Genomic DNA, 26,221 nt, shown 5'->3' on the forward strand with positions numbered 1-26,221 from the left:
TACGTGGTGTTAGTATATGGTCTCTAACAACCGTGCACAAATTGGTCTATATCGGTCCATAATTATATATGGCCCCCATATAAACCGATCCCCAGATTTGACCTCCGGAGCTTCTTAGAGGTGCAAAATTCATCCGAACCGGTTGAAATTTGGTACGTGGTGTTAGTATATGGTCTCTAACAACCATGCACAAATTGGTCTTATCGGTCCATAATTATATATAGCCCCCATACAAACCAATCCCCAGATATGACAACCATTCGGTTGAAATGCCAGAATTGGTTAACGGTTTATAATTATATATAGCCCCCATATAAACCGATCCTCAGATTTGACCTCAGGAGCCTGTTGAAGTAGCCAAATTCATCAAATCCGGTTGAAATTTTGTACATTGCGCTGGAATATGACAACAACCATGCCAGAACTGGTCCGTATCGATCTATAGTTATATATAACCCCCCAGATAAACCGATCCCCAATCACAGAAAAATCACGATTGCCAATCGAGCCAAAAATAATATACCAAAATTCTATTGCCATAGAAAATGTTGTCAAAATTTTATATTTCTATAGAAAATTTTGTCAGAATTTTATTTCTATAGAAAATTTTGTCAAAATGTTATTTCTATAGGAAATTTATGAAGCGCCTCTTAGTCGGAGATGAATATTTTGCAAAATCTTCCAAAACATCAAGAATTCTACCAATCTACCGAACAGTAAAAAATCTGCCATTTTTTTCATTTTCATTTTTATTTGCTCAATTTTGTAATTTAAAGCCGTAAGGCCGATGCAAGATAAATTACAATAGAACTACTAATTTTTGGTAGACTCGTGTTCATAATTGTATATAGCCCTCATATAAAGCGACCACCATATTTCAATTCTGGCTCTATAATTACCGCAAAAAAGTTCATATTGGTTCGTAATTATTTCTTCCCTATATATACCGGGCAGAATATATACGTATTTAATCGACCTTTCTTTTGTCTAATATAAAGGGTGATTTGTTAAGAGCTTGATAACTTTTTTTAAAAAAAAAAACGCATAAAATTTGCAAAATCTCATCGGTTCTTTATTTGAAACGTTAGATTGGTCCATGACATTTACTTTTTGAAGATAATTTCATTTAAATGTTGACCGCGGCTGCGTCTTAGGTGGTCCATTCGGAAAGTCCAATTTTGGGCAACTTTTTCGAGCATTTCGGCCGGAATAGCCCGAATTTCTTCGGAAATGTTGTCTTCCAAAGCTGGAATAGTTGCTGGCTTATTTCTGTAGACTTTAGACTTGACGTAGCCCCACAAAAAATAGTCTAAAGGCGTCAAATCGCATGATCTTGGTGGCCAACTTACCGGTCCATTTCTTGAGATGAATTGTTCTCCGAAGTTTTCCCTCAAAATGGCCATAGAATCGCGAGCTGTGTGGCATGTAGCGCCATCTTGTTGAAACCACATGTCAACCAAGTTCAGTTCTTCCATTTTTGGCAACAAAAAGTTTGTTAGCATCGAACGATAGCGATCGCCATTCACCGTAACGTTGCGTCCAACAGCATCTTTGAAAAAATACGGTCCAATGATTCCACCAGCGTACAAACCACACCAAACAGTGCATTTTTCGGGATGCATGGGCAGTTCTTGAACGGCTTCTGGTTGCTCTTCACTCCAAATGCGGCAATTTTGCTTATTTACGTAGCCATTCAACCAGAAATGAGCCTCATCGCTGAACAAAATTTGTCGATAAAAAGCGGATTTTCTGCCACTGATTTTGGTAATAAAATTCAATGATTTGCAAGCGTTGCTCGTTAGTAAGTCTATTCATGATGAAATGTCAAAGCATACTGAGCATCTTTCTCTTTGACACCATGTCTGAAATCCCACGTGATCTGTCAAATACTAATGCATGAAAATCCTAACCTCAAAAGAATCACCCTTTATATACCGTATGGACTAACTTACAATTTAGATGATGATGTTAAGAAGTTTTAAGATGCTTTGCCGTATATACTTGTTCTTTAATGAAATCGCGTTTTTTGTCTAAACTATTCTTGGTAACAATGAAATTACGCGACGTCTTGATTTAGTTACATCAAGCCCCAAGAAAACATGGCAACTCTATAAGCTCAGCAAATAATTTAACAAGGCAAAAAAAGGTGACTATAAACAATCGCGGCATACGTTATAAAAGAAGTGAAGAAAAAAACGTTTCTAATCTTCCGGAAATGAAAATTCAAAGGAAAAAATTAATGAATATAACTGCAATAATAAATAGGATGACGTATTCCTAATTAAACCAGCAAATAACCAGTATAATTGCATAGCCAAAAGTGTGTATGGAAGAACAACAGCCAGTATAAATTTTCCAAGGGAAAAAAGGAACGACATCAATAGTAGCTGGGTAATCCGTGGGCGAAATATTCTCTTCGTAACAGCTGTTGGTTTAAAAATTACAAAACAAAAACGCGCGTGTCATTGCAACGTAAGAGTCAAGGGATGTGATGGCCCAAACGGACAGCAAGCAGTTACAAATAAGAAAAATAACCATTAAACGCTATTAGTGTGTTCTCTTGTTGACATCATTTATTAGCTAATGTGATTCTACCATTTGTGATACGATATTTTGCAAAGTTAGACAACGGGAATTTGCAAAAAGAAAATAAATATCATTTCAACTTCCGCATTCGGTCAGTTGCCAATAGAATAGATGTGAGCGAGGTTAGTAGACAGACGTAGATTCCCCAAAAAAAGAAATACGTTACACATCACAGAAAAGCCAAGTGAAAATTTATTAAATTATTTACAAAAAACGTAATAAATTCCCTATTATAACTGTGTGATAAAGTGTTGTAAAAACTAATAAAGTGAATATATGTATACAACAATAACAACAAATCAAAACGTGCGATGCTTTATTTCTAGTCACATGAAAATATATCTGGTCAATTGTTAATGAATATGCGCAAGACGACATATAAAAATAGGTTTGTTTTCTTGTAGTAATAGCCAAATGTTTATGGACCAAAAATTAAAAAAGAACATGAAAATAAAATTAACTATTTACTTGCAATCACATATTGTTTTTAATTGTTGATGAATAAAAATAATAATAAATAATAATATATGGTAAATTAAATTATTTCATTCGTCTACCTACATTAAATTTCATGGTTTTGAAAAACTTATTCACAATAACATCTCATGGTGAATTAAAGATATGCCACTTTATCAAAATCCAAACTGGCAATACTGACTTGATTTACTCTAACGAGATGTTTTGAAACATTAGCGCAACGATATTCTTGCATTGCTCATTTAGTCTCTAAATATTACTAAAAGAAAACATGCCTAATATTCGTCAAATCGAATCAAACAACAACACCAATAATACAAGAAAACAAAAATACTACACATAACAGCAACTACAAATAGTTAAAAAAGAAAGAAGAACAAGAACAACAAATAAATGCCAATCTAGAAAAGAACTATTATCAAAAGTAAAGCAATTAACACGTAGTATATCAAAGATATCCCATACTACGAAAAACAACTACACCATTTCGATATCTCACCGCAAAATTGTTAGTGTTTTTATATGAAGTGTTACACCAGCTTGCCAACCCCCCCAAAAACTACCCACTTTGTATGCCGCTTGCCGCTCTATGAAACAAAATAACCTAATACCATTAATAAGTCATCATCTCTCTCTCTTCTCTTGTGAGAGCTAGTATTAAACCAAGAGAATTTATAATATGATGAGGAGTAGTAATAACAGTATATTTCTTGTTTTTTATATACTACCACTATCAGCTGTCATATTGACATTCTACCGTTATTTCTTTCACAGTGATTGCTAACTAACAGGTGAGTGTAAACGATTTACTTTGATTCGTTTTTCCTACTTTCTTCATTTGATTGCTTCATGTATTAATAATAGTTGTTGATGTAATCCTTGACATTGATAATCAATCAATATTGGTGTTTACTGGCCAAAGGTATTAAAATACAATATTTACTCAAGTAATGGGCAAATAAATGCGAGTGTGAAATCCATGTGATGTTTTTCTCTATTCCATCAATACTAGGGTGCATATTGAAGTGACACGTGTCAGATTTGAAAAAAAAGAAGTTATTTGTAAAAGCTTACATTAAGTTCGCGTCCCACAAGTCGAAACCAAAACCTTACAAGCCTTCGAGGATATGGACCAAATCATAAATTCAATAAAATAGTAAAGAGAAAATGCTTCTGTGAAACACGAATCTATTACGGTCGAAAATCATCATCGACTTGGATGATAGTTGGAAGTTCTGAATATCACAGAAGCTTGTGAATTAGAGCTATGTGCGCAATACGAAAGTTTTTATGGCTCATGAGCACGGTTGCCACAGTTGGTAGAATCTCGTACCAAAAACAATTAAGGAAAGTTTAAAGTCGGGTGGGACCGACTATATTATATGGCTCATGAGAACGGTTGCCAGAGTTGGTAGAATCTCGTACCAAAAACAATTAAGGAAAGTTTAAAGTCGGGTGGGGCCGACTATATTATACCCTGCACCACTTTGTGGATATACATTTTCGATACCTTCTGAAATCATTCAAATTTGTTGGATGCTATATATATTCGAATATAAAAAAATATGGGAAACATTGAAATATGAACCAATTTTGAGGCAAAGTATATATATGATTTATCGGTCGATAGATATGTAGTAGAAGTATAGGCAAATTGGAGTCATTTGTACAAGTTTTCGACGTTGCAGTGGCGATTTTACAAGTGAAATGTGGGTATTTTGATCATTTTTTGTCGAAATAAGAAAAACATATACACATATGGGAGCTATATCTAAATCTTAACCGATTTCAACCAAATTTGGCACGCATAGCTACAATGCTATTGTACTCTCCGTGCAAAATTTAAACTAAATCGCAGAAAAAATTGGCCTCTGTGGTCATATGAGTGTAAATCGGGCGAATGCTATATGTGGGAGCTATATCTAAGTCTGAACCGATTTCAACCAAATTTGGTACGGACAGTCAGAATGTTAATTCTACTTCCTGTGCACAATTTCAAGTAAATCGGAGGAAAAGATTTCCCACTGTGGTCATATGAGTGTAATTCGGGCGAAAGATATATATGGGAGCTATATCTAAATCTGAACCGATTTCAATCAGATTTAGCACACTTGATTATAGTACCAATTCCACTATTTGTGCAATAGTGCACAATAGTGCAGGATAAAAATCTGACTTGTGGGCATATATAAGTCCATATCGGGAGAAAGATATATATGGGAGCTATATCTAAATCTGAACCGATTTCAATAAAATTTGGCACACTTGACTACACTACTAATTGTACTCCTAGTGCAAAATTTCACTAGGACTTATATGGCTTCTGGGGCCATATAAGTCTATATCGGGCGAAAGATATATATGGGAGCTATACATAAATCTAAACCCATGCCAATCAAATTTCGCACACTTGACTATAGAACTAATTGTTCTTCCTGTGCAAAATTTTCCTTTGAAATAAACTTTTGACAAAATTTTCTAAGAAATAAAATTTTGACAAAATATTCTCTGGAATAAAATTTTGGCAAAACTTTCTATAAAAATAAAATTTTGACAAAATTATCTACAGGAATAAAATTTTAACAAAATTTTGACAAGATTTTGTATATATATAAATATTTGACAAAAATCTTTATAGATATAAATTTTCCACAAAATTTTCTATAGAAATAAAATTTAAACAAAATTCCCTATAGAAATAACATTAAAAAAAAAAAACCCTATAGAAATAAAATTTTGACAAAATTTTCTATAGAAATAAAATTTTGAAAAAATTTTCTATAGAAATAAAATGTTGACAAAATATTCTCTGGAATAAAATTTTGGCAAATTTTTCCATAGCAATGAAATTTTGACAAAATTTTCTACAGGAATAAAATTTTAACAAAATTGTCTATAGAAATAAAATTTTGGCAAAATTTTCTGTAAAAATAAAATTTTAACAAAATTTTCTATAGATATAAAATTTTGAAAAAAATTTCTACAGGAATAAAACTTTTATGAAAATAAAATGTTGACAAACCTTTCTATAGATATAAAATTTTGACAAAAATTTTTATAGATATAAAATTTCCACAATATTTTCTATAGAAATAATATTTTGACAAAATTGCCTATAGAAATAAAATTTTCAAAAAATTCTTTACAGAAATAAAATTTTGACAAAATTTTCTATAGAAATAAAATTTTGACAAAATATTCTCTGGAATAAAATTTTAAAAAAATTTCTATAAAAATAACATTTTGGCAAAATTTTCTATAAAAATAAAATTTTACCAAAATAAAATTTTACAAAAATTTAGATATAAAATTTCCGCTAAATTTTCTATAGAAACAAAATTTGCTATAGAAATAAAATTTTGAAAAAACCTATAGAAATAAAATTTTGGCAAAATTTTCTAACAAAATAAAATTTTGACAAAATTTTCTATAGAAATAAAATTTTGACAAAATTTTCTATAGAAATAAAATTTTGAAAACGTTTTCTATAGAAATAAAATTTTGACAAAATTTTCTATAGAAATAAAATGTTGACAAAATTTTCTATAGAAATAAAATTTTGACAAAATTTTCCATTGAACTAAAATGTTGACAAAATTTTCCATTGAAATAAAATTTTGACAAAATTTTCTATAGAAATAAAATTTTAACAAAATCTATAGAAATAAAATTTTGACAAAATTTTCTATAGAAATAAAATTTTGACAAAATTTTCTACAGGAATAAAATTTTAACAAAATTTTCTATAGGAATAAAATTTTGGGAAAATTTTCTATAAAAATAAAATTTTATCAAAATTTTTTATAGATATAAAATTTTGACAGAATTTTCTACAGGAATAAAATTTTAACAAAATTTTCTATGAAAATAAAAGTTTGACAAAATTGTCTATAGATATAAAATTTTGACAAGAATGCTTATAGATATAAAATTTCCACAAAATTTTCTATAAAAATAAAATGACAAAATTGTCTATAGAAATAAAATTTTCAAAAAATTCTCTATAGAAATAAAATTTTGACAAAATTTTCCATTGAACTAAAATGTTGACAAAATTTTGCATTGAAATAAAATTTTGACAAAATATTCTCTGGAATAAAATTTTGGCAAAATTTTCTATAAAAATACAATTTTGATAAAATTTTCTACAGGAGTAAAATTTTAACAACATTTTCTATGGAAATAAAATTTTGACAACATTTTCTATAGATATAAAATTTTGACAAAAATAAAATTTCCACAAAATTTTCTATAAAAATAAAATTTTGACAAAATTTTCTACAGGAATAAAATTTTAACAAAATTTTCTATGAAAATAAAATTTTGACAAAATTTTCTATAGAAATAAAATTTTGACAAAATTTTCGATGGAAATAAAATTTCCAAAAAAAATCCCTATAGAAATAAAATTTTGAGAAAATTTTCTATAGAAATACAATTTTGACAAAATTTTCGATGGAAATAAAATTTTGACAAAATTTTCTATAGAAATAAAACTTTTACAAAAATTTTCTATAAAAATAAAATTTTGCTAAAAATTTCTTTAGAAAAAAATGTTGACAAAATTTTGTATTGAAAACAATTTTGACAAAATTTTCTATAGAAAAATTTTTTGAAAAAATTTAGGATTTTTAATTTGGTGAATTTGTGTAAAAATTTTCTTCAAATTTTGGTAGATTAAATTTGGCATGAGTTGCAACCGTGCTCAACATCTCACTTTCGACCAGAGATGGTCTGAATACAACTTTTTAAGGTTTGCGACTGTCGCAAAGTTGTCATCGTCGTAAATGTAGAAAAAGTAGCAAACGTCGCAAACTCCAAATACTTCAGACCCTTCAGATAGGCAGCGAATGATAATCCAAGATGATGATACGTGCGAAGAAGTTTCAATTCTCAGGAATGTTTGTAAAATTATTAACGAGCTTAAAAAACTTGAGAATATAGTTATTTCAATTGGAAACTCGAAGCCAAAATTACTATAAATTACTCGGTGGTGCAGTAAACGTGACGGTCGGTACTCGCTCATGGTTAACCTTTCAAAAATTACTGCAGAAACTGGAAGGAAGGAAAACATAAATACATTACATAAATGAATTGCTGTTAAGAGAGCATTTTATAATATCACTGTTTGGCTTATTAGCTTAGATGGACATTATGAACCACGAAAACCAAAAATTGTTTGAAGTTGTGAATGGGAGACGTAAATCTAGTAGAGTTTTAAATATATATTGTATTTATAAAGCATTTTTTGCATACCTTTTATCGGGGAGCTTAACTAAATTAAATTAAAAAATATTCACAATTTCTTTAATTTCAAATTAGGTTTTCTACACTAGGTTTACGACTTTTGCGACATACGTATTATACCGTCGTAAACGTATGTCGCAAAAGTCACTGTTTGCGACAGGCCAACCCTGCTTTCGACACTCGTTGTTGAGAGAACAAACACAACTTTTTGAAAAGTACATGGACTGAAAAAAGTCTATTTATCAGAAACAATGTAACTGATTTTACTGATCTCCTTAAATTTACAAGGAGGTCAAAATGCATTTTTAAAAGAAGAAAAAGGGTCTAGTGCTAAAGGCACGATCGTTTAATAAATACTGATCATATACAAAATATACACTATTGCAAAAATATATATGGTCAATATAGACCTAAGAATCAAAAACATATTAACTCATAACATCTACAGCTCATCTGCAACAATGAATACAAAATCGTATAAAATTGATCCCTTATACTTAACAACATTAAGTTAATGTGTAGACCAAAATCAGGATGTCCTCGTCAGAGTCGCATCGGCATATTTCGATAAGATTCTGAATTGGAGAAAACAAAGCCTACTCTGATCGAAAGAAAATATGTTCTCTCAGGCTTCGGCACGGTCAAATTAAACGAATCGAAATATGAATCGTTGGTAAAAATTCATCCAACCTCTTCATTCTATTGATGTTATGCCTTAGCGATGAGGTTACGAGAAAACGTTGGTTTTACGAAGGAGAAAAAATTGGACCATCGACAGCCTAAGTGTATGGAGTTACAATGAGACTTTCTTGAAAGTTTGATTCCTGATAAGATGGGATAAAAACAAAATTGATTCTAATCTGGTGGAAATCCCGAATTCGAATTAACTACGAACGATAGTAAAGTGCTCTTGCTACCCTACCAATGATGATAAGCACTTATTCTGACTACGTTCGTATTAATTGATTACTTATTTGCCCACAATTTGAACCATTTTGTTAAGCCTATAGCTTTAGTTGCTAATGCTTACATCTTTTTATACCCTTCACCACTACTGTGGTACAGGGTATAATAAGTTTGTGCATTTGTATGTAACGCCAAGAAATAGTGGTCATAGACCCCATCCTTTAGTATACCGATCGGCTTAGAATTAAATTCTGAGTCGATTTAGCGATGTCTGTCTGTCTGTCTGTCTGTCTGTCCGTCTGTCTGTCTGTCTGTTGATGTATTTTGATGTGCAAAGTACATCTCGCAGTTTTAGTCCGATTGTCCTAAAATTTGGTATAGGGTCCTGTTTCGGCTCAAAGACGATCCCTATTGAAATCGGTTCAGATTTAGATATAGCTGCCATATATATTTTTCACCGATCTGGTCATAATTGGCGTGTGTATCAACCGATCTTCCTTAAATTCCGTACATCCGAATATTTTATGGGTCTCGAAAAACTTGCAAAATATCAGCCAAATCGGTTCAGATTCAGATATATCTCCCATATATAGCTTTCGCCCGATTTACACTCATTTGCCCACAGAGGACAATTTTTAACTCCGATTTAGTTGAAATTTTCCACAGGGAGTAGAATTAGCATTGTAACTATGCGTGCCAAATTTGGTTGAAATCGGTTCAGATTTGGATATATCTCCCATATATAGCTTTCGCCCGATTTACACTCATATGACCACAGAGTCCAATTTTTAACTCCGATTTAGTTGAAATTTTGCACAGGGAATAAAATTAGCATTGTAACTATGCGTGCCAAATTTGGTTGAAATCGGTTCAGATTTAGATATATCTCCCATATATAGCTTTCGCCCGATTTACACTCATTTGCCCACAGAGGACAATTTTTAACTCCGATTTAGTTGAAATTTTGCACAGGGAGTAGAATTAGCATTGTAACTATGCGTGCCAAATTTGGTTGAAATCGGTTCAGATTTAGATATATCTCCCATATATAGCTTTCGTCCGATTTACACTCATTTGCCCACAGAGGACAATTTTTAACTCCGATTTAGTTGAAATTTTGCACAGGGAGTAGAATTAGCATTGTAACTATGCATGCCAAATTTGGTTGAACTCGGTTCAGATTTGGATATATCTCCCATATATAGCTTTCGCCCGATTTACACTCATATGACCACAGAGGCCAATTTTTAACTCCGATTTAGTTGAAATTTTGCACAGAGAGTAGAATTAGCATTGTTGCTATGCGTGCCAAATTTGGTTGAAATCGGCTCAGATTTAGATATAGCTCCCATATATATGTTTTTCTGATTTCGACAAAAATGGTCAAAATACCAACATTTTCCTTGTAAAATCGCCACTGCTTAGTCCAAAAGTTGTAAAAATGACTCTAAGTTTCCTAAACTTCTAATACATATATCGAGCGATAAATCATAAATAAACTTTTGCGAAGTTTCCTTAAAATTGCTTCAGATTTAAATGTTTCACATATTGTTTTACTAATATTGTGTTCCACCCTAGTGCATTAGCCGACTTAAATTTTGAGTCTATAGATTTGTAGAAGTCTATCAAATTCTGTCCAGATCGAGTGATATTTAAATGTATGTATTTGGGACATACCTTTATATATAGCCCCCAACACGTTTGACGAATGTAATATGGTATCGAAAATTTAGATCTACTAAGTGGTGCAGGGTATAATATAGTCGGCCCCGCCCGACTTTAGATTTTCCTTACTTGTTTTATTTATAGTAATTTTAATTATAATAAATATGCAAATAAATAAATAGCAATTTGGTATAATGGATTTTATTTTCATTTCTAGTTTAACGAGCTAATTGTTATGATTTTGTATGGGAACATTTATATATAAAAATTTGACACACCTCAAGGCCGTGAAAGACGTCCACGACCAATGCTAACAGAACTTAAAGAACTAACCAATGATGTACGGTCTCTGCCAAAACTTGCCACAGAATTATAGTCCTCAATGTCTGATATACTACTGGTATAATCGATATCGAAACAAGAGCTTTCTGGTTCTGGGGGAATATATTTTTCCCGTGACCGTACATCCCAAGGATTAACATCATCTTCTTCATCTGCACTGGGGGTGTCATCAAAGCAATCCCTGTAGTCTTTTCGAATGTAGCCATCATATGTGGGTGATATTTTGTTAGGAGTAGTTTGATTTATAGTCACAACATTATTGATATGACCCTTCAGCATTGATGTATATGGCTTACTGTCAGTATCAGTAGATAGTGTGGCAGTTTTTTCATCATCCTTATCATGAAATGATTTCGATCCACAAATAGGAGCTGTGGCATATGTTATTGATGTGCCCATTGATATGATGGAGGTCTTATCATTGCCATTATTTGACTCCCTAGTATTGATAGCGTTTATATTTGTATTCATTGGACAATGACGGCCAGGTTCCAATGGTATATCCAAATCTCTACACATATAGTCACAAAACATATAAGCCCAACGAGTCACATAAGATTGAGTACAGTATTTACATTTATCAACGTCTTCATGGTACTGGGTGAAAACAATTTAGGATATCAATTGAAATATTTTAAAATAAGGCGTCATACCATTTCATACCTGACAAGCAATTCCCGTATGATATTCAAAGTAATCTCTCTCAAAATAAGCATCGGTTATATAGCAATTCAATGGTTTCTCAAGCTCTGCAGCATCACAAGTAGCCTCTTTCATAACAAAAAGCAAATATTGTATAGGATAAATTTTAAGATGCACACTAGAGGCTCTAACATCAGCAGTTTTTAGAAATTTCAAAACAGATTCAATAATTTCTATACACTCTCGATCAGTAAAGATAGGTGGATATGAATCTGATGATGCATCATCCTCGTTTCGTATGAAATTTAAGATGTCCTGGTAAATATTCACACGGTTTTTCTCCCCCAGTGCAGATGGTGGTAAAGGTAAATTATGAGTTGTGTCGGCATGATGTTGTGCTTCGTACAGGTTGCCATATAAATTTACTTCTGCAAAGATGAATTTTGTTTTTAAAATTATTTTAAATATAAATGTCTCTCTAGTGTTTCATAATACCTGGATTAATCAGAGTTTGATATATGTCACTTACACCTTCGTTAAGTGAAAATTTACAAATTGCAATTTCAGCTGGTACATATGCACCACCTTTTAGAGTTTTGATGAAATAATTGGCCATTATAAAGTAATACGACTGCTTTTCCAGATCTGGCAAGAGATAGTAGGAAGAGATTTTTACCAGGTTTGTTAAAAATAAAGAATTTAACGTCATTTTGGGTTTTCTTAGAATTTTTTTTTTGAAAATTTTATTCAAAATTTTATTTCTATAGAAAATTTTTGACAAAATTTTATTTCTATATTTTTTTTTTCAAAATTTTATTTCTATAGAAAATTTTGTCAAAATTTTATTTCTAGAGAAAATTTTCGACAAAATTTATTTCTGTAGAAAATTTTTGATAAAATTTTATTTCTATAGAAAATTTTCGACAAAATTTTATTTCTGTAGAAAATTTTTGATAAAATTTTATTTCTATAGAAAATTTTTGATAAAATTTTATTTCTATAGAAAATTTTGTCAAAATTTTATTTCTATAACTAAATTTTGTCAAAATTTTATTTCCATAACTAAATTTTGTCAAAATTTTATTTCTTTAACTAAATTTTGTCAAAATTTTATTTCTATAACTAAATTTTGTCAAAATTTTATTTCTATAACTAAATTGTGTCACAATTTTATATCTATAGAACATTTTCAACAAAATTTTATTTCTATAGAAAATTTTCGATAAAATTTTATTTCTATAGAAAATTTTCGATAAAATTTTATTTTTACAGAAAATTTTGTCAAAATGTTATTTCAATAAATTAATTTTGTCAAAATTTTATTTCTATAACAAAATTTTGTCACAATTTTATTTCTATAGAAAATTTTATCAAAATTTTATTTCAGCTTAAAACCATGTATTGACTAAACTACAAGTGTAGCTTAACCAACAGAGGAAAAGTATGCTTGTCAAATTTATTTGGGCAAAGCCCTATAGACTGCAAGATGGTTGGATGTACTGCTGTTTCGGAATTACCACATTCCTCATCACAATCCCCTACTTGCAGCAAAACTATCAACCAATTATCAGAATAAATTCGGGTAATTCACTCAACCCAAAGTGAACTACACTTGATCCTTCCGAAAACAGGTTTGATAGTCGGCTACTGCCTAAACAAATTTGCAAGCATATCTCTTTTCCTTTGCCAAACTCAAATCATCGATTTGAATGTAGTAGACTGGGTTTGTTTTTGAGCGTGCTTGAGCGTGATTGAAGAGAAACCAACAATAACAAACAAAACGAAAATTTTATTTCTATAGAAAATTTTATCAAAATTTTAATTTATTTCTATAGAAAATTCTTGACAAAATTTTATTTCTATAGAAAATTTAATTTCTATAACAAAATTTTGTCACAATTTTATTTCTATACTACAGAAAATTTTTGATAAAATTTTATTTCTATAGAAAATTTTGTCAAAATTTAATTTCTATACTACAGAAAATTTTTAATAAAATTTTATTTCTATAAAAAATTTTGTCAAAATTTTATTTCTATAGAAAATTTTGTCAAAATTTTGTTTCTATAACTAAATTTTGTCAAAATTTTATTTCTATAACTAAATTGTGTCACAATTTCATTTCTATTGAAAATTTTGTCACAATTTCATTTCTATACCACAGAACATTTTTGACAAAATTTTATTTCTATAGAAATTTTGTCAAATCTTGACAAAGTTTTATTTCTATAAAATTTTTGTCAAAATTATTGGAAATTTTTTCAAAACTCTTCTTTCTATAGGAAATTTCATCAATATTTTATTTCTATAAAATTTTTGTCAAAATTATATTTCCATTGGAAATTTTTTCAAAACACTTCTTTCTATAGAAAATTTCATCAAAATTTTATTTCTATACTACAGAAATTTATATATATATATATATATATATATATATATATATATATATATATATATATATATATATATATATATATATATATATATATATTATATATATATATATATATATATATATATATATATATATATATATATATATATATATATATATATATATATATATATACACAATATATATACACATATATATACATATATATACATATATATATATATATATATATATATATATATATATATATATATATATATATATATATATATATATATATATATATATATATATATATATATATATATATATATATATATATATATATATATATATATATATATATATATATATATATATATATATATATATATATATATATATATATATATATATATATATATATATATTTTATTTCTATAGAAAATTTTGTCTAAATTTTATTTCTATAGAACATTTTAACAAATTTATTTCTATAGAAAATTTTATCAAAATTGTATTTCTGTAGAAAATTTTGTCAAAATTATATTTCTACAGAAAATTTAGTCAACATTTTATTTCTACATAAAATTTAGTCAACATTTTATTTCTATAGAAAATTTTGTCAAAATTTTATTTCTATATAAATTTTTTATCAAAATTTTATTTCTACAGAAGTTTTGCAAAATTTTATTTCTATAGAAGTTTTTGTTAAAATTTTAGTTCTGTAGAATATTTTATAAAAATTTTATTTTTATAGAAAATCTTGACAAATTTTATTTCTATAAAAATTTTGTCAAAATATTACTTCATAGAAATTTTTCGACAAAATTTTATTTCTAGAACAAATTTTTTCAAAATTTTTTTTTCTATAACAAAATTTTGTCACAATTTTAGTTCCATAACAAAATTTTGTCACAATTGTATTGCTATAGAAAATTTGGTCACAATTTTATTTCTATAGAAAATTTTATTTCTATCGAAAAATTAGTCAACATTTTATTTGTTTAACAAAATTTTATTAAAATTTTATTTCTATAACTAAATTTTGTCAAAATTTTATTTCTATAAAAAAATTTTGTCAAAAATTTAATTCTATGTTATAACAAAATTTTGTCAAAATTTTATTTCTATAGAAAATTTTGTCAACATTTGATTTCTTCAGAAAATTTTGTAAAAATTGTATTTCAATGGAAAATTTTGTCAAAATTTTATTTCTATAGAAAATTTTGTCAAAAATTTTATTATATAGAAAATTTTTTCAAAAATTTTGTTATATAGAATTTTTTTTCAAAAATTTTATTTCTATAGAAAATTCTTGACAAAATTTTATTTCTATAACTAAATTTTGTCAAAAGTTTATTTCTATAACAAAATTTTATCACAATTTTATTTCTATAACAAAATTGTGTCTCAATTTTATTTCTATAGAAAATTTTGTCAAAATTTTATTACCATAGAATATTTTGTCAAAATTTTATTTCTATAGAAAATTTTGTCAAACTTTTATTACTATAGAAAATTTTGTCAAAATTTTATGTCTATAGAAAATTTTGTCAAAATTTTATGCCTAAGAAAATTTTGTCAAAATTTTATTTCTACAGAAAATTTTGTCAAAATTTTATTTCTACAGAAAATTTTGTCAACATTTTATTTCTATAGAAAATTTTGTCAAAATTTTATTTCTATAACTAAATTTTTATCAAAATTTTATTTCTATAACTAAATTTTGTCAAAATTTTATTTCTATAACAAAATTTTGTCACAATTTTATTTCTATAACAAAATTTTGTAACAATTTTATTTTTATAGAATATTTTATCAAAATTTTATTTCTATAGAAAATCTTGACAAAATTTATTTCTATAAAATTTTGTAAAAATGTTATTTCTATGTAAAATTTTTGATAAAATTTTATTTCTATAGAAAATTTTAACAAATTTATTTCTATAGAACATTTTATCAAAATTTTATTTCTATAGATTTTTTTTCAAAATTTTATTTCTATAGAAAATTCTTGACAAAATTTTGTTTCTATAGAACATTTTTGACAAAATTTTATTTCTATAGAAAATTTTGTCAAAATTTTATTTCTATAGAAAATTTTGTCAAAAATTTTATTTCTGAAACAAAATTTTGTCAAAAATTTTATTATATAGAACATTTTTTCAAAAATTTTATTTCTGTAGCTAAATTTTGTCAACAATTGTGTATCACAATTTTATTTCTATAGAAAATTTTATCAAAATTTTATTTCTAAAGAAAATTTTGTCAACATTTTATTTCTATAACAAAATTTTGTCAAAAATTTGTTTCTATAGATTTTTTTTTTTTTTCAAATTTTATTTATATAGAAAATTCTTGACAATTTTTTTTTTCTATAGAAAAATTTTTAAAAATTTTATTTCAATAGAAAATGTTGTAAAAAATTTGATTTCTATAGAAAAATTTTGTCAAAATTTTATTTTTATAGAAAATTTTATGATTTTTTTTCTATACACACAAAAAAATTTCACGAACATTTTTCCAATTAAAATTTTAATTGAGTTTTAAAAAATATTCAATTAAAAATTTAATTGATTCAACAAATTTTTTAATTGAAACAAAAATCAATCACAAAAATAATAGTATCAATTAATTTTTTAATTGAATCAATTAATTTTTTAATTGACTTTCAATTAATTTTTTAATTGATACTATCATTTCTGTGATTGAAGACATTTCAATTAAAAATTAATTGGATCAATTAATTTCGTGATTGAATCAGAAAAAAATTTTTTTGTGTGTAGAAAAAATTTTCAAAATTGTCTAATCTATAGAAAATTTTGTCAAAATTTGATTTCTATAAAAAAATTTTGCAAAATTTTAGTTATATAGAAAAATTTTGCAAAATTTTATTTTTATAAAAAAACTATAGCAAAATTTTGTTTCTATAGAGAATTTTGTCAAAAATTTTATTATATAGTAAAAATTTTCAAAAATTTTATTTCTATAGAAATTTTTGTCAAAAATTGTCAGAAATTGTGTCACAATTTTATTTCTATAACAAAATTGTGTCACAATTTTATTTCTATAGACAATTTTGTCAAAATTTTATTACTATAGAAAATTTTGTCAAAATTTTATTTCTGTTGAAAATTTTGTCTAAATTTTATTTCTAGAAAATTTTGTCAAAATTTTATGTCTGTAGAAAATTTTGTCAAAATTTTATTTCTATTGAAAATTTTGTCAAAATTTTATTTCTATAGAAAAATTTTGCAAAATTTTATTATTGGAAAATAATTACTTACTCTTATTTTGAAGACTGTTTCTTACAGCATTTTCGATATCTTGTTTCATTGTGCGTTCCTTATTCTCATGATCCAGTTTGTTCTTTTCAATTTGTGAAATAGGCATACCAGTGCATGATAGCTTTTCACCCGAATTACGATAAAATAATCGAAGCTCCTCTTTTTGTTTTTCCTTATAAGGTGCTCGCTCCTCTGCATTCATGGTCTGTAAATTCCATTTCAAAATTAATAATTTAGAAATAATTGTTTTTTCATAACTTTAAGAAATTACCTTCCAAATTTCTCCAGCTTGTTGAATTGCATCGTTCAAAGAAATATTCCCGCCTTGTTTCTTTTTCCATTCCATTGTAAAAATCATAAATGCATTTGGTTTTTGTTTCTGTTTTGGTGGCATTTTAAAAAACAAATAATAAATTGACTAGAGAAGCACAATTGGCAATAGTCTTGCAAGCACTGATTTTGATCCATAACATAATAGTCCAGATTGTAGCATAAAATGTTAGCGAGCATACAAAAATGCTTGTTGGGCATTTTTTTGTTTAGAGAAATATGATTATAACTAATTAAGCGTTGATATTTATTCCAAAAAAAAAAAAAAAACAATCAGCAGATTATAAAACATGGGCGAATGGTACATAAACATGATTTTTGTCTAGAATCAATTAGAATTTTACTCCAAACACTAAAGAAATATTGATCTAATATTGCAAACTAAATTTTAGGACAAGCAATTTTTTACAATATTAAGGACAAATTCCTTTACAATAGAGAAATTTTAATTGAAAGAGTTTATAATCTTTGCTCTAACAATGTTTTTCTTTAAATTTAGGACACGAATCTTTAAAATTTGTATGTATCTTTGAAATTTAAAGTCGATGCCGTTTAAGTAAGACAATTTTTTGCTGAAAGAAAAATATTTATGATTTCTAAATAAATAATCTTTACATTAACTGACCTATTGAATTTTTGTTTTAAATGTAACAAGTATATAGTGCCGTAATTTCGGCCAGGCCGAATCTTATGTACCGTCCACCATGGATTGCGTAGAAACTTCTACTAAAGACTGTCATCCACAATCGAATTACTTGAGTTGTGGTAACACTTGCCGATGGCAAGGTATCTTAAAACTTCTTAACACCATCTTCTAAATTGTAAGTTAGTCCATACGGGGTGTATATTAAACAAAACAAGTATATACGGCCGTAAGTTCGGCCGGGCCGAATCTTAAATACCCACCATCATGAATCACATATAATAGTTTACTTTGAAAACTCTTCGTCGTAGTGGGTTACTTGATAATATATAGAATTTTAGGGGGTTTGATGACAAATCTTCTCCCAAGCCAATCAGTTAAACCGTACTGGTTCCCGAAGAAACAATTTAAAGATACTACCTATGCCCAATTTTGTTTGAGTTTTAGAGAAATCATAAACATATCGTGTATATGATGAAATAACGCCTTGTTTTGAAATCTTAAATCTGTAGATTTTTCCTCCATTATTTAAATGAATACGATGAGTAAAATCTGCAAATTTTGCTTTCAGTCTCAAGCAATTTTCATGATCAGTGCGCCTGTTATACCCTGAAAGAAGTGTTTTCTTTTCTGAGTAACGAAATTTTAGACAAGCAAAGTTTTCTTTTGATACAAATTTTAGAGACAATCGTTGAATCGCTTATCAAAAATTCGGATTAGTTTGCTCTAAACGAAACTACTTTATACGAAAGGGAAATTTCGTTTGTCTAAAATTTCATTCTAGATTTCTAATTTCGGGCAATTTTGATAAATACTACGGATTCTAGAACCCAAGAAATAAAGTCGCGAGATCGGTCTATATGGGGGCTATACCAAAACATGGACCAATAGGCACCATTTGCGACTCACCTATTTGTGATCTTAAAATACCTCCAGATTTTCAATTTCAAGCAAATCGGCTAGAAAATATAGTCTCTAGACGCCCAAGAAGTAAAATCGGGATATCGGTCTATATAGGTGTTATACCAAAAAATGGACCGATACACCTCAGTTTCGGCACACCTATATGTGGTCCCAAAATACCTCTAGATTTCCAATTTCAGGCAAATCGGGTAATAAATACAGTTTATAGAAGCCCAAGAATAAAAATCGGGAGATCGGTCTATATGGCGGCTATACCAAAACATGAACCGATACGTACCATTTTCGGCACACATCTTTATGGTCCTAAAATACCTCTAGATTATCAATTTCAGGCAAATCGGATAGAAAATACAGTTTCTAGACGCCCAAGAAGTAAAATCGGAAGTACGGTCTTTATAGAGGATATACCAAAACATGGACCGATACACCCCATTTTCGATACACCTCTTTAAAGTCCAAAAATACTTCCAGGCAAATCGGATAGAAAATACAGTTTCTAGACGTCCAAGAAGCAAAATCGGGAGATCGGTCTATACGGCGGCTATACCAAAACATGGACCGATACGGACCATTTTCAACACACCTCTTTATAGTCGCAAAATACTTCTAGATTTCCAATTTCAGGCAAATCGGATAGAAAATACAGTTTCTAGAAGCCAAGAATAAAAAGCGGGAGATCGGTCCATATGGAGGCTATACCAAAACATGGACCGATACACCCCATTTTCGATACACCTCTTTAAGGTCCAAAAATACTTCCAGGCAAATCGGATAGAAAATACAGTTTCTAGACGTCCAAGAAGCAAAATCTGGAGATCGGTCTATATGGGGGCTATACCAAAACATGGACCAATGGGCACCATTTTCGGCACACCTTTCTTTGGTCCTCAAGTACCTCTAGATTTTCAATTTCAAGCAAATTGGATAAAAACTACAGTTTTTATAACTCCAAAACCCCAAATCGGGAATATGGGGACTATATCAATACTTGGACCGATAAAACCCATCTTCGAACTTGACAGACAGATAGACGGACATGCTTATATCGTCTTAGAATTTCTCCCTGATCAAGAATATATATACTTTATATAGTCGGAAATCGATATTTCGATGTGTTACACACGGAATGACAAACTTATACCCCCATCACCATTCTATGGTGGTGGGTATAAAAAACGCATTAAATACGTACATATATAATTCAGTTTGACAAAATTTTCCATAGAAATAACATTTTGACAAAATTTTCTATAGAAATAAAATTTTGACAAAATTTTCTATAGAAATAAAATTTTGACAAAATTTTCTATAGATACAAAATTTTCACAAAATTTTCTATAGATACAAAATTTTGACAAAATTTTCTATAGATACAAAATTTTGACAAAATTTTCTATAGATACAAAATTTTCTATAGAAATACAATTTTGATAGATTATTTTTGGCGATATAGACCAATTTTTGTGTGATTGGCGATCGGCTATATATAACTATAGACCGATATAGACCAATTTTTGCATGGCTGTTAGCGGTCATATACTAGCGCAATGTACCTAATTTCAACCGGATCGGATGTATTTTGCTGCTCCAAGAAGCTCCGGGGGTCAATTCTGGGGATGGGTTGCTGTTGGGTGCTTTATATATTTATGGACCGATATGGACCAATTTTTGCATGGTTGTTAGAGACCACGTACGAACACCACGTACCAAATTTCAATCAGCTCGGATGAATTTTGCTTCTCCAATAGGCTCCGGAAGTCTAATCTGGGGATCGGTTTATATGGGGGCTATATATAATTATGGACCGATATGGACCAATTTTTGCATGGTTGTTAGAGACCATACATCCCAAAACCACGTACCAAATTTCAACCGGATGAATTTTGCTTCTCCAATAGGCTCCGGAAGTCAAATCTGGGGATCTGTTTATATGGGGACTCTATATAATATTGGACCGATATGATCCAATTTTTGCATGGTTGTTAGAGACCATATACTAACACCACGTACCAAATTTCAACCAGATGGGATGAATTTTGCTCCTCCAAGAGGCTCCGGAAGTCAAATCTGGGGATCGGTTTATATGGGGGCTATACATAATTATGGACCGATATAATCCTACTTTTGCATGGTTGTTAGATACCATATATCCCAAAACCACGTACCAAATTTCAACCGGATCGGATGAATTTTGCTCTTCCAAGAGGTTCCGGAGGTCAATTCTGGGGATGGGTTTATATGGGGGTTATATATATTTAGGGACCGATATGGACCAATTTTTGCATGGTTGTTAGCGACCATATACTAACACCACGTATCAAATTTCAACCGGATCGGATGAATTTTGCTCCTCCAAGAGGCTCTGGAGGTCATATCGTGGGATCGGTTTTTATGGGGGCTATACGTAAACGTGGTCCTATATGGCCCATTTTCAATACCGTCTATAACAAGTACTTGTACCAAGTTTCAAGTCGATAGCTTGTTTTGTTTGGAAGTTAGCGAAATTTCCACAGACGGACGGACAGACAGCCGGACGGACGGACATAGCTAGATCGACTCAGAATTTCACCACGACCCAGAATATATATACTTTATGGGGTCTAAGACCAATATTTCGATGTGTTACAAACGGAATGACAAAGTTAATATAATTAATATATGGTGGAGGGTATAAAAAGTAAAAATTACTCATTAAAAAAATTGAGCTATAAAAAATGTATTTAAAAGGACTTCTTATGTAGTTAAAATAAAGAACATCTTTGGGAGGTAATTTTTGGAAGTGCTTTTAAAGTCCTGCCTTTAGAAGAACTTTCAAATTTTGTTGCTGGGTTTCTTTTGAGTTTAGCATACTACTGATTTTAATCTAAAATATATTGGGATATGGATTTTGAACAGCTATATGGGATAATCAATGAATGAATGTACATGACAAGAAACCCAAAAATCATGTCTAATTTTAATATATACTATGTTATAGTGAAATTTAAATACTCTATATATTTAAATTGAAAATGTCTCGAATATATTTGTTTAAACACTCGTTTACTTATTGTATTTTTTTGTTCTTCTATTTGCAGATCATATCATAACAGTGACGGCGTAGCTATAACAATAACAACAACGCCAAAAGCAAACAAAGGAATCCCTCAACAGAATTTACAAACAATTTTTGTTTTGTTGGTTATTTGAAAACCAAACAAAAGAGCAAACCTATTTGCATTGCCATTTGTTTTGTGTATCTCTTGGACCAATTTGATCCAATTTACGTTTGGTAAGAGATAACAGGCGGCTATTCAGCATAAAAATGCTTTCCATTCAGCAATTGATGAAAGCTTTAAGAAAGCTACAAAATAATCCAACAACAACAATAAATGGTAGCAGCGATCTAATAAAGAGTATCAAATATGTAGCGGCTACAACAAATGTAGAGAGAAGTCTCTACGCAAACGAAGGGTTACCCTCCTCACACTTAGTGACGTCACTGTTGAATAATCGAGCGAGTGATGGCGAAGGAGTAAGAGAAGTGTTATTGGATGAAACAACATTGTCATCATCGACAGCAACAACAACAACAAACCACATAACAACTGAAACACTAGGTGGTCGTCCAAACAGCTGTATCAGTCACAACCAATACAACAGCAGCAGCAACAGCAAAAGCACCACAAACACCATTACTACTAGCAGCTGCTCCACTCATATCGAGCAAGAGCAACAAAGCAACAACACCAATTCTTCTAGTAAACACCAAAGGCAAAAGCCTCAAACAATGAATTTTCATAACGAATGTTTTAGTTTGTATTCGTCTTTGAACGTTGACGGTTCGAAAAGTTTACTGAGTGATATAGAGAACTCTACTACGCAGGATTCAAACGTAACTTCGAAAGCAGTGATTTCTTCTACATATTACTCTTCCTCCTCCTCGTTACCCCAATATCAGACAACACCACCACCACCACAGCAACGTAGTAGCAGCAGCAGCAGCACTGGTGGTATTAGTAGTCAACGCATACAGAATTTCCTACAACAGCAAATTTTCCATCCTCATCATCAATTCCATACCCAACAAAATAATCACAATTTAAATACCAAACAAAAGCAAACACAATTTGCCATGTCCTCTTTAGCGGCCGAACCCTCATTGGCTTTACAACAAAAAGATGACCATAATGGTCACAAGGCTTCAGAAGATGAATCATCATCATCATCATTACCGCCATCGTCGTCGTCTTCGTCATCATCTTCGTCCTCATCGCAGCCACCATCTAAACATCAGAAATCCACATCGGGTAAACCCTGCTTTAATGCAGGTCTGGGAGATATTATACAATTTATGGAACTAATTGGTAACCTAAAAGTGAGTAATATATAAACCTAAATTTGGGCTAATATAGACTGTGAACTATAGTTATTGGTAGAACGTGATTTTGAATGGATTCCATGAACCAATGATCTTTTTTGTTAGGGCGAAGAAAAGTTTTAAAATTATATATATATATATATTTTTAAAATAATACAGTACTGCATATGTTACGAAAGAGATTGATTTTTTTTTCTCTAGTGCTTGAAAACGAAAAAAAAAACAAAAACGAAAATTTCCCTCTCCTATGGAATTTTGTGTTTGGAGTATGAGTTTCGGTTTGTTTTGGTTACCTTTGCCCATGTAAGTTGTGGTAGGTTCTTTAACACATAGAAAAAAATCTAAAACTATTTCACTTAAAAAAAAAAAAAATTGATTGAAACTAAAAAGTAAATCAATTTGAAAAATCAAATGAAACAATTAATTTTTAAACAATACAGTTAAAAAATGATTGTATAATTTTTACAATTTTTATTAAAATATTAATTATCCCAATTTTAATTATTTCAATTAAATAAACAAAAATATTTCCCATCAAAAATATTTTTCTCGGAAATTTTTAGTTTATTCTTCTTATTTTTATTCGAATAAATAAATCCAAATCCTGCTCAATCATATAAATAATTGATTTTCTCAGATAAAAAAAATTGATTGAGTTGTGCGATAGAAATTAATTAAACTTTTATTTTTAACAAAATTAACAAATTAACTTAAATTACCTCTTCGGTAATTTAATTTTTTATTTGTTAATCAAGGATATTTTTATACCCTGCGCCCCCAGCGAACAATTACTTCCGAATTCGGACCGAATTCTGACAGAACGTCTGCTAAATCATCCGAGTCTGATTCCGAATTCGGTCCGAATTCGTTCGGAAAGTATAATGAGCGGTTGACAAGAATTCGGACCGAAATGTCTGAGGGAAATCGGAAGATTGTCTCGACATTCAGACAGAATTCTGTCCGAATTCGGATGGGCAATTCTGAGGGAAATCTGATAATTTGACCGACATTATGCAGAGAAGCTCGAACAATTCTCGGACATTTTTCCCGACATTTAGCAGAGCATCTCGGAACTTTCTCGGACAATTTTACCGATATTTAGCAGAGAATTTCGGACCTTTCTCGGACATTATGTCCGATTTTGTTCGGAGAAATTCGGACCATTGTCGGACACTTTGTCCGACTTTCTACCGAGAAGCTCGGACTTTTGTCGGACAATTAAAAATGTGATTCAAAGTTATTTAAAAAGATTTAAAACTAAAATTTTATTTCAAAGTTATTTAAAAATCTATGTTATGCTAAGAGATCATATTAATTTGTTCAATTCAATGGTAGTTTGTAAATTAAATATTAATATATTACATATAATGTAACCTAATATTGTTAAAAAATATATACAGTATAGTTCGGCAATCTTTCTCTTATTTCTTTTATTCAGTCGATCTTTTGCTGCATTGAAAAAAGCCTTCATATTTAATTCAATAGTAGAGTTCGACGCTTGAGGAATTCTTTCAAATGTGAGATCTGAAAAATGAAGTTATAATCATTAAAATTATAATAATAACAATAGCGCTGTTTTAAATACCTTTAAGCAACTTTATAAAATAGAAATCCTTGACAGGTATGTTGTTGTTCGTATTTGACCAAGAAAATTTCGATGCAATGTTGTCGTCTTTAAATATAAGTTTTTTTTTTTATTTTTTTTTAGAACACCGTTATGATATTGTTATTTACTATTTTAACACTTCACTTTGCCACTATTTTGTTTATTCACTCACCGTTTTATTTGTACGATCTGTTCCGTGCGATATCACAATAGAAACTGACAATGGAATGCAAAAATAATAACAAAATGCAAAAACAAAAATTCCTTCCGAACTTTTGCAGAGGTTTTCGGTCAAATCTCGGTTGACAAAATTCCCTTCAGAGATTCTGCCGACTACGTCGGTTAGTTCTCGTACGAAACTTCAGAGATTGTGCAGACATCGTCTGAAAAAAGATCCGAGAATGTGTATCTCGGAAGAAATAACAGATTTTCGGCTAAATGTCTGATATAATACCAGAGATTTAGCAGACGTTTTCGGACGTCCGACACGTCGGACATAATTGCTCGCTGGGCCGCCACACTGTGGAACAGGGTATTATATACATATAGTTAGTGCATATGTTTGCAACACCCAGAAGGAGACGAGATAGACACATGGTGTCTTAGGCAAAAATGCTTAGGGTGGGCTCTTGAGTCGATATAGCGATGTCCGTCTGTCCGTGAACACATTTTTGTAATCAAAGTCTAGGTCGCAGTTTTTATCACAATGGACTGAATAGTCTAAGTGAGCCTGAATCTTAATCGGGCTGCCACTTTATCCTAGGTCGCAGTTTTAGTCCAATCGACTTCAAATTTGGCACAAGTACGTGTTTTTGCTCAGAATAGATCC

General features: G+C 29.6%; 2 protein-coding genes across 5 annotated transcripts in view; one reads left to right on the forward strand and one right to left on the reverse strand.

The window, feature by feature from the left end:
- Positions 1–2,162: 2,162 nt before the first annotated feature.
- Positions 2,163–26,221, forward strand: part of LOC142223998 (uncharacterized) — a 56,643-nt gene continuing 32,584 nt past the window's right edge. The window contains exons 1-3 of one of the 4 annotated variants that reach the window (XM_075293804.1): positions 2,163–2,974; positions 3,410–3,854; positions 22,504–23,783. In XM_075293804.1, the coding sequence (XP_075149919.1) occupies positions 22,731–23,783 (1,053 nt within the window). In that variant the 5' untranslated portion in view covers positions 2,163–2,974; positions 3,410–3,854; positions 22,504–22,730. The remainder of the gene's footprint in view (positions 2,975–3,409; positions 3,855–22,503; positions 23,784–26,221) is intronic. The other 3 variants (XM_075293805.1, XM_075293806.1, XM_075293807.1) reach the window with 3 other exon arrangements.
- LOC142223999 (protein maelstrom 1-like) lies at positions 11,067–18,052 on the reverse strand. The gene is made up of 5 exons (XM_075293808.1): positions 17,801–18,052; positions 17,530–17,734; positions 12,361–12,510; positions 11,887–12,293; positions 11,067–11,820 (listed from the first exon to the last, which is right to left on the reverse strand). The coding sequence occupies exons 1-5, from the start codon at positions 17,921–17,923 to the stop codon at positions 11,161–11,163; spliced, it is 1,545 nt and encodes a 514-aa protein (XP_075149923.1). The 5' UTR covers positions 17,924–18,052; the 3' UTR covers positions 11,067–11,160.

The sequence above is a fragment of the Haematobia irritans genome, chromosome 2 (genome assembly GCF_050003625.1).
Source record: "Haematobia irritans isolate KBUSLIRL chromosome 2, ASM5000362v1, whole genome shotgun sequence".
NCBI classification, from domain to species: Eukaryota; Metazoa; Arthropoda; class Insecta; order Diptera; family Muscidae; genus Haematobia; species Haematobia irritans.

Bases quoted from the DNA above. Each gene is read 5' to 3' on its own strand.
- LOC142223999 (XM_075293808.1), bottom strand. From the start codon at position 17,923: ATGCCACCAAAACAGAAACAAAAACCAAATGCATTTATGATTTTTACA. The intron at 12,294-12,360 runs GTATTATGAAAC...TCATCTTTGCAG, and splicing joins TCAAACTCTGATTAATCCAG to AAGTAAATTTATATGGCAAC. The intron at 11,821-11,886 runs GTATGAAATGGT...GTTTTCACCCAG, and splicing joins ATACGGGAATTGCTTGTCAG to TACCATGAAGACGTTGATAA.